Source organism: Hylobates moloch, unplaced genomic scaffold (assembly GCF_009828535.3).
Source record: "Hylobates moloch isolate HMO894 unplaced genomic scaffold, HMol_V3 SCAFFOLD_1, whole genome shotgun sequence".
In the NCBI taxonomy this organism is placed as follows: Eukaryota; Metazoa; Chordata; class Mammalia; order Primates; family Hylobatidae; genus Hylobates; species Hylobates moloch.
In genome coordinates, this window is record NW_026652276.1 from 45,865,714 (window position 1) to 45,879,035 (window position 13,322).

At 37.7% G+C, this 13,322-nt stretch overlaps 1 protein-coding gene across 4 annotated transcripts in view; it reads left to right on the plus strand.

Annotated features, from left to right (window-relative positions):
• Positions 1-13,322, plus strand: part of HECW2 (HECT, C2 and WW domain containing E3 ubiquitin protein ligase 2) — a 402,919-nt gene that overhangs the window by 154,466 nt on the left and 235,131 nt on the right. For all 4 annotated transcript variants that reach the window (XM_058440001.1, XM_032755095.2, XM_032755096.2 and 1 more), the window contains exon 2: positions 4,257-4,583. In XM_058440001.1, coding sequence (XP_058295984.1) covers positions 4,292-4,583 — 292 coding nt within the window. In that variant the 5' untranslated portion in view covers positions 4,257-4,291. The remainder of the gene's footprint in view (positions 1-4,256; positions 4,584-13,322) is intronic.

Consider the following 13,322-nt stretch of genomic DNA (forward strand, 5'->3'; position numbering starts at 1 on the left):
GTGATGCTGGGTGGGCCTAACCTCATGGAGCCTCAGTATCTTATGTGTCACGTTGGGGCTTGCATTCGTCAGTGGGCACTGTGGTGACCCACCCCCTCCAAGGCTGGTGCTTTTTTTTTTTTGAGACAGAGTCTCACTCTGTTGCCCAGGCTGGAGTGCAGTGGTGCGATCTCGGCTCACTGCAACCCTTACTTCCCTGGTTCAAGCGATTCTCGTGCCTCAGCCTCCCAAGTAGCTGAGATTACAGGCATGTTCCACCATGCCCAGCTAATTTTTGTGTTTTTAGTGGAGACAGAGTTTTACCATGTTGGCCAGGCTCATCTTGAACTCCTGACCTCAGGTGATCTGACTGCCTCAGCCTCCCAAAGTGCTGGGATTACAAGCCTGAGCCACTGTGCCCAGCCAGTACATGGTTTCTTTTGCAGGATTCTCATCGTCTTCACCGGGTTCTGTGGAAACTCTACATTTGTTTTTTTCTTCCCCGCCTCCCAGTACTCTTCCTTGGTAGTTTCTTTGTATCCATGCTTCCAGTTAGAATGCTCTTCATGCGTTTCTTTTTTTTCTAATTCTTTAAGGCTCACCTCAGATATCACCTCTGCCACCAAGTGTTTTCTGTCTTCTTCAGCCAAACTTTTGCCTCACAAATCTGTCTCAGTTTCCTCATCTGAAAACAAAGATAATGATGTTATCTCTCGGAATTAATTCACAACATTCTGAGGCCTTACTCAAGATACCCGATGTGAAAGTGCTTTGGAAAAGGTTAACCCATTATAAATATATTTTTATCACTTTCAGATGCCCTACAACATTTATTGTCCCCACAACATATTTGTTAAGACTAATTATACATGTATGTAAAGTGCCATTGATACCAGCTTGAATTATCTCATATATGAATATTTGCTTTTGTTCCCCAAAATTTCAAGTTCCCACAGGGAAAGGGCTCTGTTAGGAAAATAAAAGAAAGAAATTGAAAAAAAAATACCTTACTCTTTTTACTATTTAGCATACGCTGCAGCTTTATGGTAGACATGTAGTAGTAGATGGTCTATACATTTTTGCAGGTGCAATTAAGCTAGCAGATTCACACATTTCTAACTCTTTTTGTTCTTCCACTGAAAACAAATATGTATCGTGTATTTGGTTTTTGGCCCTTAGTTGCATGTCTTTTCTTGTTAGAATGCAGGCTTTTTTGAACTAGGGACTTTGACTTTTGCTCTGTTGTATCCTTAATGCTTTTCACTTAGGAGGAGCACAGTAATTTGTTGCATGAACGATGAACCCACTACTGGTGATGAAGTTGAGTTTCAACTTTTTTTTTTTTTTTCGAGACGGAGTCTTGCTCTGTCGCCCAGACTGGAGTCCAGTGGTGCGATCTCTGCTCACTGCAAGCTCCGCCTCCCGGGTTCACGCCATTCTCCTGCCTCAGCCTCCCGAGTAGATGGGACTACAGGTGCCCGCCACAACGCCCGGCTAATTTTTTCTATTTTGTAGTAGAGACGGGGTTTCACCGTATTAGCCAGGATGGTCTCTATCTCCTGACTTCATGATCCGCCCGCCTCAGCCTCCCAAAGTGCTGGGATTACAGGCTTGAGCCACCGTGCCCAGCTTGAAGACCAGGGAATGGCTCTTGTCAGTGTTGTGGGGCCAAAGCTTGGGCTCTGAGCTATCTGAGGTCTTCACTGCCTACAAGGCTCTTCTGTTTCTGTTAGGGGCTATGCTTTGAAATACTGAAGATGCTGATTAAGTAGAAGGGGTGATGGGAATTATGGGAGTATTAAAACCAGTTCTTGATATAATTAAAGTAGAATGTAGTCACATAATGGTATTAATAGCTAAACCTGACCAAGCACTTACTATATGCCAGACACTGTTTGAAATGTTTTATCTGTACTGATTTATTTAGTTCTCTCCAAAATCCTATGAGGCAGATGTTATTATGTTCTTCCTGGATAGGTGGGAAAACAGAGGGACAGAGAGTTAAAATAACTTGCCTAAGATCATAGAATGATAGAAAGTAAAGATATAACCGAAATCCAGAAGTTGGGCTTTAGAGCTTTTTCTCCTAGCTGCTGTGCTAACCTATCTCTCTACTTAAGTACAGACAATTTAAAAACAGTAATGTGGGCATACATACATGTTATTTCACTTTTTTCTAGAGCAGAATAATTATCAGTGTTTCTTCTGTTGTGGTTTTAAGCTATAAGGATTGTGGCCTATTTCTTTCTTTCAGGGAAGTAGTTTAGTTATATACAGCCTGCATTTTTGATTCAACTACAATGTGTTAGGAGTTAATTATTTATAGTTCTTGCTGAAGCTGATGTGCTGCATGACTCACTGAGTTTATAAAGAAAAAGTCAGTAAAATGAAATTTCATGAAACTATCAGATTAGAAGTTGACCTGTATTTTAAGCTTAATAGATTGGAGATTTTCTAATAATTATGGATTCTTTTATGGTATTAGAGTTACCATAGACCACATACAGAAAATAAGGGCCAACTTTATGAAGAGAGATATGGAATTTAAAACCATTGAACTGAGAAAATCAGCTTATCTGTTCATTTTTATTTCTATCCTTTTCACAAAAGATATCTTGTCCAAGTTATTTTCATTCAAGAGATAGTGCTCGAAGTATGAGATCTACTTTATGGCAGAAACTATTTGAATAAATACATTTGCAAGTGCTATAAACCTAGCACAGAAGCATGTCCTCTTTATCCAAAGCATCTGTGAACTGAATTGGAGGATGGGAGAAATTAGGGAACCCTATCTTCCCTTGCTCCCCTCTCAGACTCAGTAGCCAAGGTTGTTAGCTGTCATGTAAATATTGCACCCAAGGTTACTTTGCTTGTTTTTTAAATGAAAACTCATGCAGTGGGTGTTGAAATATATCATATGAGAAGTGCTAATGTGAGTGGCAGAAAGTTTTTTCATAGACTTCCCAGGACCCAGTAGGGTTTGCCTTGAAATGAAACATGGCATAATGAAGATGGTGGCAGGTACTAAGAGTGCGGAATAAATGTTAAATCCATAAATTCATGAGTGGATTATGTAGTTCTGAAAGGGATGGTACAGAAGAAAATCAGATCAATTCTATGTAAAGCTAGTGAGATCCGAGTGAGGTAATGTAAACCCATGGCAAACAGGTAAGGCGCTGGTAGATAGAACCTTAGTTGTACTGCGTTAAAGTACGGGAGGTACTGGAGTCTCTGTCTGTATCTGAAAGTATTTTAGAACTAGACTCAGTGAGCCAAAAAGGGGCTGTATAAGTTCCAACAGGGAAGGCCTTGTTCCTTTGGATGGAGGCCAAGTGGGAGCCAAAGGAAATAGCTTATCATGATCCAGATGGCCCAAATAATGTGGACCAGCCAGAAAGTCAGGATGGCAAGGGGCAGGCTCAGGAAAGGGACTGGAGATACAAGTTATGCCAAGAAGTATCTAGGAGAAAGATGCTTACTCTTCCTGCATCTGTTCATTTAACAAATATTTATCGACATGTACTGTGTAGCAGGCACTGTTACTGGGGATAAAGTAGCCAACAAAACAGATGAAAATCCCTGCCTTTGTGAAACTTACATTCTTGTCAGGGGAAGTAGACAATTACCAAATAAATAAGTAAATTGTATGGTATATTAGATCACAAAAATTGCTATAGAGAAAAATAAAGCAAGAAAGGAGGGAAGGGGAATGCTGGGGTGCTGCAGTTTTAAATGTGATGGCCACTGTATTTAGGAGAAGAGGTGACATTTGAGCAAGCTCCTGAAAAGATTTCGGTGAGTTACATTCTTATGCTAAGGAAACTGAGCAAGTGAACTTGTACTTAGTGATGTACTTCAACTGTGTTTGGCATGTGTCTTGCTATTATAAAATTTCACTGCAGCAGCAAATAAATATGTGTGTGGGATGGAAAAGGAGAAGAGGATGCCATGTTTGAACATGGGGTGTTTGGGAAAGGATAGACCTAAAAGGGATGGCAGGGAAATCCTCTCCTCCTTGATTGCTAGGAGAAAGCTGTGCCAAGTGAAATCGAGGGTCACAGGCATGTGACAGCCTTTGCCATCATGTGACTTGACTCTATAGAGGCTGTTTCTGACATCATCAGTTGACAGTAGAATAATAGGTTTTATTTTGACAACAGAAGATTATTGCATGATCAGGCTTTAATAAACAACCTTTAAGGCTTTATGTCTGGAAAGCTTAAATCTAATTCTTCGTGTTGTAGCACTAATGTTTTATGTTTATCTGTCTCTTGCAGCTTTGTAGGCAGCCAACCCCAGAGAGGCAGACGGGATGGCTAGTTCAGCCCGGGAGCACCTGCTTTTTGTGAGGCGTCGAAATCCCCAGATGCGGTACACATTGAGCCCAGAGAACCTCCAGAGCCTCGCCGCGCAGAGCTCCATGCCAGAGAACATGACCCTGCAGCGGGCCAACAGCGACACCGACCTGGTGACTTCCGAGAGCCGCTCCAGCTTAACTGCCAGCATGTATGAGTACACTCTGGGGCAAGCCCAGAACCTCATTATCTTCTGGGACATTAAAGAGGAGGTGGACCCCAGTGATTGGATTGGACTTTATCATATAGGTGAGTCGAATGGAATGGACTTACATGTGACTCAGAGCATAAAAGTTTTTAGTTTGACATTTTTACCATTCTGTATTTTCTCCTGGAAAAAAATTCACATGCACATATACACATAGCAGATTCTGGGAATTTATTTTTTTTCTTCTTTGGGAGGAGGAGATTCAATAGTACATTTGCTTATATTATGAAGTTTGTGGTTACATCTCTACCTCATTAAATGTCAGAACCTTCAGAACCTTCAGGTGTTACAGTATTTTCTATTAGGTCGATGCAAAAGTAATTGCACCAATAAAACTTCACCTTTCTCTTGATCAGCAGTCCCATTTTAGAAAGAGAGATCTATTAACATTTCTAACATTTTTAAACTGATGAAAGAGATGTATAGATTTAGATGACATTTTAAAAGCTCTGTATTTTCTAAAATTTGAGTTTTGTTAAGAACTACTTGTAGCCTAAGATGTCTTTTTATTTTTAAATTTCATGACTCTATTCTAGATCAATTAGGGGAAGGAAGTGTCATGTTTTCCTGACAAATGACTTATAAATAATTGCTATTTGTTTTAATAAAAACAGTCCAGCTCTGTTTAGCTAATTTATGCTTGTTGTTCTTAGTGAACTTACATTTGCTGAGTGAGTGATGAATGAAACATCCCAAAAAGTATGAAGTCTGCCACATTGGAAAGCAAAAATCTAACCTACCAACTAAACAGAAAGAAAATTGAAATCCAACCCAATAATAACATCTGACATTTTCCAAAGTTGGAGAACTTTTCATTGAATGAGGAAAATTCTCTCTAAAATTTAGCATCAGATATTAGGAAGACATTGTTGCTTTCAATGTAAGTTGTAAGCCAAGCATCCCCCCACCACCCTGCCGCCCTTTTTTTTTTAACGAATAAATCAGAGGAAAAAAAGACCCATCTGTTTATGGCAGTACTTCTTAGCCAGGGAAGATTTTGCCCCCTAGAGGACATTCGGCAAGGTTTGGAGACATTTTTGGTTGTCACAACTGGGTAGGGGGATATGAGGCCAGGATGCTGTAAAACATCCAGCAATGTATAGGACAGCCTCCCTCCACAGTGATCTAGCCCCAAATGCTAATAGCACCACTGTTGAGAAGCCCTGTTTGAGGCAAAACAACACTCTTGCTGAAATTTTGTTAGATTGTTCAACCCACTGAAATGTATTTTTCTCTGGGATAAAGAATTTTATATTGACTGAAATAAAAACATTTGATTTGTATTCACTTATATAACTCTTAATGGTTAATCATGCTGGAAAGCAAAAAATCTAAAATGGGCAAAGCTTTAATGAACTATTATCTCTCTTTTTTTTCCTTATGGTAACCAAAAAAGGAGAAAAGTCTTCACAGCATTTTCCCTAAGTGTGTTTAAAAATATAATCAAATTGAGGAAGATACATAATTTAAAAATTACATTTGTATTATTATGTTCACAAAAAATCTTAGTTTTGTTGGGACTTTAGACGTAACCCTTTTGATCTGAATGTAATTTCACTCTTTTGCACTTCATATAACTTCTCTTTAGATTTTCTCATTTTTTACCATTTTAGATTTTATTTTATAATCTTAATAGAAGACTTAATATAAGACTAAAAATATCAAATTGTAGTTTTAAAAATCCTTTTATGATATTTATTTGGGAAATAATTTTACTTTCTCATATAAGATGATTTATTTTGTGTATGAATAACTTAATCTTTAAACTGCTAGAATCACTTTAAAAGTTGATTCCCATACACACACTTGCTTTATTTCCCTGTCTAAATTTAATCAGGAAGGAACTAAGGAATTCCAACCACAATGAATCTTATCTCCAAGTGACCAAACCCACAAAATCTTGATGTTGTTATATTTTACTTTCTAGAGGAAGAAGTATAGGTCAGAGTCCTAAGTCTGGAATTAATCCAAGGCTATCACTAGGAAAGCAGAATTAGGAAATAAATCCCTTTTGAAAAGTGATAACTCTTCATCAGTTTATTTCAAGAAGCTTCTGTGTCTTTCTTATATAAGTTATCATTGTGTCTGTTCTCTTGTATGTTACATGTCTTTTTTCCCCTCCTTTGGCTACTTTCAAGATTTTTCTCTTTACCTTGGTTTCCAGCAGTTTGTCTATGCTATACCTAGGTGTGATTTTCTTTTTATTTATTCCAGTTAATATTCTCTGAGCTTCGTAAGTTAATGTTTTTGATGAAATTTGGACAAATATTGGCCATTATTTCTTCAAATATTTTTTCTATTTTTATTTTTTCTTCTTTTTCTGAGACACCAGTTATACATATGTTAGAATCATTTCATGTTGTTCTGCAAGGCCCCGAGGCCCTGGTTCGTTTTCCTTCAACATCTTTTCTCTTTGATATTCAAATTTGATAATTTCTATTTATCTATTTTCAAGTTCACTAACTTTGCCCTTTTTTTTTGTCTTCATTCTGTTGTCAATTCCACCCAGTGGATTTTTAAACTTTGAGTTATTTGACTTTTCATTCCTAGAATATGCATTTCTCTTTTTCCAGTTTTCATTTCTCTTATGAGATTGCTTGTGTGTTAACTCATTCAGATCATATTTCTGTTCAGTTCTTCAAACTGAATTGAATATAGCTACTTTAAAGTTTCTGTCTTCTAATTTCAACATCTAGGCCGTCTCAGGATAAGTTCCTGTTGACTATTTTTTTTTTTCATTGACCATGGTTCTTATTTTTTGGTTTCTTTGCATAGCTAGCACTTTTTGATTTTACACTGGATATTAAGGATTCTATGTGGTAGAAATTTTGAGTTCTGTGGAATAACAATGTTGGTTTTTTTTCTAATAAGCAGATTTATTTCTTTGAACTTGTGTAGGTTTGATTTTTTACACTTTGTTAGACTGGATCTGTGGAAAGGCCAGTGTATTTTTCTACTATTTCTAACTTGGTGGAATTCATCCTCCGAGTTTGGTCTCCCCAATGGATTTTGTTAGGTCTTGCTTTTGGGCTGTGGTAAAATAACTGTGTGGTAGGCCTTATTCTACTATATTGTGCTTATTCCTAAGCAGCAGCATTTCTGATGTCTTGGCTGGATGCCTGGAGTGCTAGCCAGGTCTCTTCACTCTGGCTGGGCTGTAGCTCCAACATTCACCAGCACTGCTTAACCTCTGGTCACTCTGTTGTCCTCTCAGCCCTGTAAAGCTGCTCTCCATAAAGCCTTGGTCATTTCTTTCTGAGCATGTGCAGCCCAGACCTTGGCCAAAGATTTGTAGGGGATTGCCTTTGTGGACTTCTGGCCCTCATCCTTCTAGAGCTCTTTTCTTTCCAGGGCCTTGGCCTGGAAATTCTAGTACTCCAGTTGACCCAGACTCTGATCTCTGTATCCAAGCTCAGCAGAACTGCTATGGACTCTAGCTTCTTGCTCTACACTCAGGAAATTGTCCTCCATCTGAGATTTGGGTGATCATAGAGTCACCTCATAAGTTTCTCTTTTCTCTGAGATTATAGTCTAACACCATCTGTTTTCCAATGTCTGAAAACCACTTCTACTTCTAATTTTATAGTTATGTACATTGGGAAGGCTAGTCTGGTGCTAATTACTTCATTAAGGCCTGAAGCAGAAGTTCCTTTATAATGTGATTTAGGATGGGAGATAAGAGGTCTCAATTTTCCCCTCTAGCCATTTCCAAAGAACTCTGAATAAAATTGATTGCTTACATCTATGTTGTCACTTCTTACTATATTTTCTAATAGATTTCTATCCCTAGCAGGAAAGAGGGATGAGGACCTGGCATCCCAGACCCCACAAGGGTCCATTTTCTGCCCCCTTCTCTCTGTAGTCAGAACCCTGATGGGGTCAGTGTGGTGAGCAGTAAGTCCTTAATCTCAGGGCAGGTAGGCCCTCCCTAGGCTCAGGAAAGGTCTAAACTTGTACGCTAATCTAACCTTTGAGTAGTCTAGAAGTAGACATGTGACTTGGTTCTTGCCCATGAGATCTAATGGGAAACCTTTGGGGGAACTTTGCTTTCCAATAAAAGCCAGAGTTTCATGAAGAGTCTTTTAAACTTCCTCTCCTCTTGTACTTGGAACTCTGGTGAAAAGATACGATGTCTTGAGCTGTTGCATCCATATAGCAATCATGAGGCATCAGTCAAGAGAATAATAAGCTATGGATGGCAGAGCAGAAAATAGATCTTGGACTGGCACTCTGAAGTTCATGTTATATGTGGAAAAAAATGTTTTCTTTGTTTAAGTCAGCAGCAGGCTTTCTTGTACCTGCAGTTGTTCCTAATAGAGCCACAAACACAGCTAGAAATATAAGGGAAAAGGGTAACAACTGCTTTTAAAGGCAAGATAAAGAATGAGTGGGCTGCTTTGGTAGTTACTACTTCGTGGAGAGTGTTAAGGACTATTTTAATATCTGTGAAAGCCACCAGGTTGTTTTTAAAAGAAGTAACACAAATTTTGATATAAAAATTCTGAACACAGTAACTCCAAGCCATGTGGAAATTTTCAGTGCTTTAATAGGACCAATACTGTGTTGGGAATAATCTTTCGAATGAATAATTAATAACATGAAAATGTGCAAAACAATTTTTTGGATGCTATTAAATGAAAGTAGGTAAAATGATACATTTGGAGAGGAAGTGAAAAAAAAGAGAAAACACCATGTTAGAATGGGAAAAAATTTTTGAGGCTCAGGTTAAGTCATAAATTTAATACTGTGTGGCTAAACAGGAACATGCATAATAAATTCTCTCTTGGGCTCTGTGAAATAGATGTGCTGAGAATGCTGGTTTCATAACAATAGCATGTATGTCAGAAATAGCTTCAGATTTCTATACCCTTTGGTAGGAAGCAGCCTCTCCCCTTCAGTTGTGTCCTGAGAAGCCTGACTGTTTCCTAGCAACTTCTAGTTTTAGTTATGGAACAGAGAGATGGTCTCTATAGAAATAAGTCCCAAAGGAGAAGGAATTTAGTAGAACATCAAGCTGACGAGGTGTGGCTTGTTGGCACACTCTGCATTTTGATTGTGTTTCTCTTGGCTTACATTTTCTTCCCCTCTAGAAGTGTGAGTTTTGTTTTTGTTTGGCTTATTGTGCAGAATGTTTTGAACTGTACAACTCACTCCAGATGACTTGTAGCACTTCTAATCTGGAGGGAAAACATATGCATGTGAATCAGAAAAATAAATCCGTCTTTAGGCATTTTTAGGCAGTAAATGGGCCCTATTGGAAATACAAAGAAAAAAGTTGAAAATATCAAAGCATTATTTGAGAAGACTTTGGGTGTGAACACAGTTCTCAAAACATATGCTAATTATATTTCCTCCTTCCAGAAAGCCTCGTATACACCCTGAGATTTCTAGAGATGATCACAATGGAGCTATAGGCCCAAATCTCCAAATTACAACAATTAATCCCTTGCAGATGGTTTGCGGAAATCCCTAGGCTTATAATTTATTGTTGGTCTCCAAATTAGAATTGATTCCTCACAAATTTAACAGTGCTATTTATTGCCTCCTCCTAAGTGCACCAAATAAAAAGAACCAAATGCTTATCTTATACAAAGACACTTAGGTCATCCAACACAAACAGCTTTCCATGAAGAATCAAATGGAAACAGTTTAAAGAGGATGTAGATCATACTAAATTTGTTTCAGGCTCACTATCTAATTCCCCTTCACCTTTGGACCTGTGCTTATTTTTCTGGCTGTTCAAAAGAAAAAGAAACACTTCAAAAGGCTTCATTTGCTATTTCTCATTTGTAAGCAACTTCAGGTACTTAACAGAAGTAGGAAAGTGCACGTTAAGACAATTATTTATTTTTTTATTTTGCATAATGAAAATGTGAAAGTGTATACTATGCTATATAGCAGTAGTTATTCAAAGTACTGGTCTGCAAACTGTTACTGATCTGTGAACAGATAAGGTGCTGTCTCCAGAACGTAAATCAGTATACTGATTACTTCAATGAGAAAATGTTGCTATATAAAAAAAAAACAACATCTAAACTAAAGTTTCTTGATGATGTATTTCAGATTCTGGCTCAAGCTTCTTATATTGTCATGGACCGGTAACAAATAATTTACCAGCATTTCTCTGGACCACACTTTAAGTAGACCTCTCAGTGTCTATGGATTGATTATGTCTTCAAAAATGAATGGCAGAACAACTGTATTTTGACTGTCAGTCTTAAAAAAGTATCATGGTAATATATTTTGACATTTTTCATATTTCTTCACATTTGGAGAATAAAATAAAGTAAGATTGCAACAGTGAGCCAGAGCATTATCATCATATATCTTAGAGCTCTAAGATCCCAAAGTTTAAGCTTATGTTTTATAAATAAATAACTAAGGTCTAGAATGATGATACCCTACATCTTGTTGGGGGAAGAGTCAAGGCTGGAACTTCAGTGTCCTATGTCCCAAGTCTTCATTTTTCTTTCCTGTGCTGAGAATTGTAGTCTGGTATTTCCCAGTTGTTAATTACTTGCTCACCACCTTCTTGATTTTTTGCAGTTTTAGATGATTGGCTATAGTGTTAATATTTTTCTTTAAACCATCTAATTGACAAAGGACCAGAATAGACACTTCTTAAAAGAAGACAAGCAAATGTCCAACAGGTATATGAAAAAAAAATCAACATCACTAATCACCACGGATATGCAAATCAAAACCACAATGAGATATCACCCCACACCTATTAGAATGGCTGTTATCAAAAAGACAAAAGATAACAAGTGTTGGTGACATTTGGAGAAAAGGGAACCCTTACACACTGTAGGTGGGAATGTAAATTAGTACAGCCATTAAGGAAAACAATACAGGCATAACTCAGAAATAGTGTGGTTTCGGTTCTGGATTCCCATAATAAAGTAAATAGCAAATTAAAGCCAGTCACACAAAGTTTTTTGGTTTCTCAGTGCATGTAAAAGTTGTGTGTACACTATACCGTAATCTAAATATTAAGTGTGCAATAGCACTATGTCTAGAAAAAACTGATGTACATACCTTAATTTAAAAAGACTTTATCATTAAAAAATGCTAATGATCATCTGAGCTTCACTAAGTCATGTTTTTGCTAGTGGAGGGTCTTGCCTGCATGTTGATGGCTGCTGACTGATCAGGGTGGTGGTTGCCGAAGGTTGGGGTAGCTGCACAATGTCTTTAAATAAGACAGTAGTGAAGTTTGCTACAGTGACAGACTCTTCCTTTCACGAAAGATTTCTCTGTAGCGTGAATGCTATTTGATAGCATTTTACCCACAGTAGAACTTTTTTCAAAATTGGAGTCAATCTTTTCAAACCCTGCTGCTAGTTTCTCAACTCAGTTTATGGAATATTCTAATGTTTTGTTGTTGTAATTTCAACAATGTTCACAGCTTCTTTATCAGGAGCAGATTTTATCTCAGGAAACCACTTTCTTTACTCACCCATAAGAAGGAACCCCTTATCCATTCAAGTTTTATCATAAGATTGGAGCAACTCAGTTACCTCTTCAGGCACCACTTCTAATTCTAGTTCTTTTGCTCTTTCTACCACATTTACAGTGACTTCTGTCACTGAAGTCTTGAACCCTTCAAAGTCATGCATGAGGGTTGGAATCAACTTCTTCCAGACTTCTGTCAATGGTGATATTTTAGTCTACCCCATGAATTGTGAATGGCATCTAGAGTGGTGAATCCCTTCCAGAAGGTTTTTAATTTACTTTGCCCAGATTCATCAGAGAAATTACTATCTATGGCAGCTATAGCCTTAAGAAATGTATTGCTTAAATAATAAGATTTGAAATTCAAAATTACTCCTTGGCCCATGGGCTACAGAATGAGTGTTGTGTTAGCAGGCATGAAAACAACATTAATTTCCTTGTAAATCTTCATCAGACCTCTTAGGTCTTGTTGCAGGGGTTTTTTTTTTTCCAAGCAGTATGTCTCAATAGTAGCCTTAAAATATTCAGCAAAATATTCAGTAAAAATATTCAGTAAATCTAAATGACAGATGTGCTGTCATTTTGGCTTTGTTGTTCAATTTCTAGAGTGCCAACAGAGTGGCTTTAGTATAATTCTTAAGGGCTCTAGGATTTCTGGAATGGTAAATGAGCATTGGCTTCAACTTAAAGTCACCAGCTGTATGAGCCCCTAACAAGAGAGTCAATCTGTTCTTTAAGCTTTAAAGCCAGACATTGACATCTCCTCTAGCTATGGAAGTCCTAGATGGCATCTTCTTCCAATAGAAGGCTGTTTTGCCCACACTGAAAATCATTTGTTTACCGTAGCCACCTTAATCAATGATCTTAGCTAGATCTTCTGGATAACTTACTGCAACTTCTACATCAACACTTGCTGTTTTACTTTGTACTTTTATGCTACAGTGATGGCTTCTTTCATTAAACCTTATGAATCAACCTTTCCTAGCTTCCAGCTTTTCTTCTGCAGCTTCCTTACCTCTCTCAGCCTTCATAGAATTGAATAGGTTTAGGGTCTTGCTCTGGATTAGGCTTGGTTTAAGGGAATATTTTGACTACTTTGATCTTCTCTCCAGACCCCTATAATTTTCTCCATATCAATAATAAGGCTGTTTCACTTTCTTATCATTCGTATGTACTTTGGAATAGCACTTTAAATTTCCTTCACGAACGTTTCCTTTGCTTTTACAACTTGGCTAACTGTTCGAAGCAAGAGGCCTAGCTTTTGGCCTGTCTCAACTTTTGAGATGCCTTCCTCACTAAGTTTAATCACTTTTAACTTTTGATTT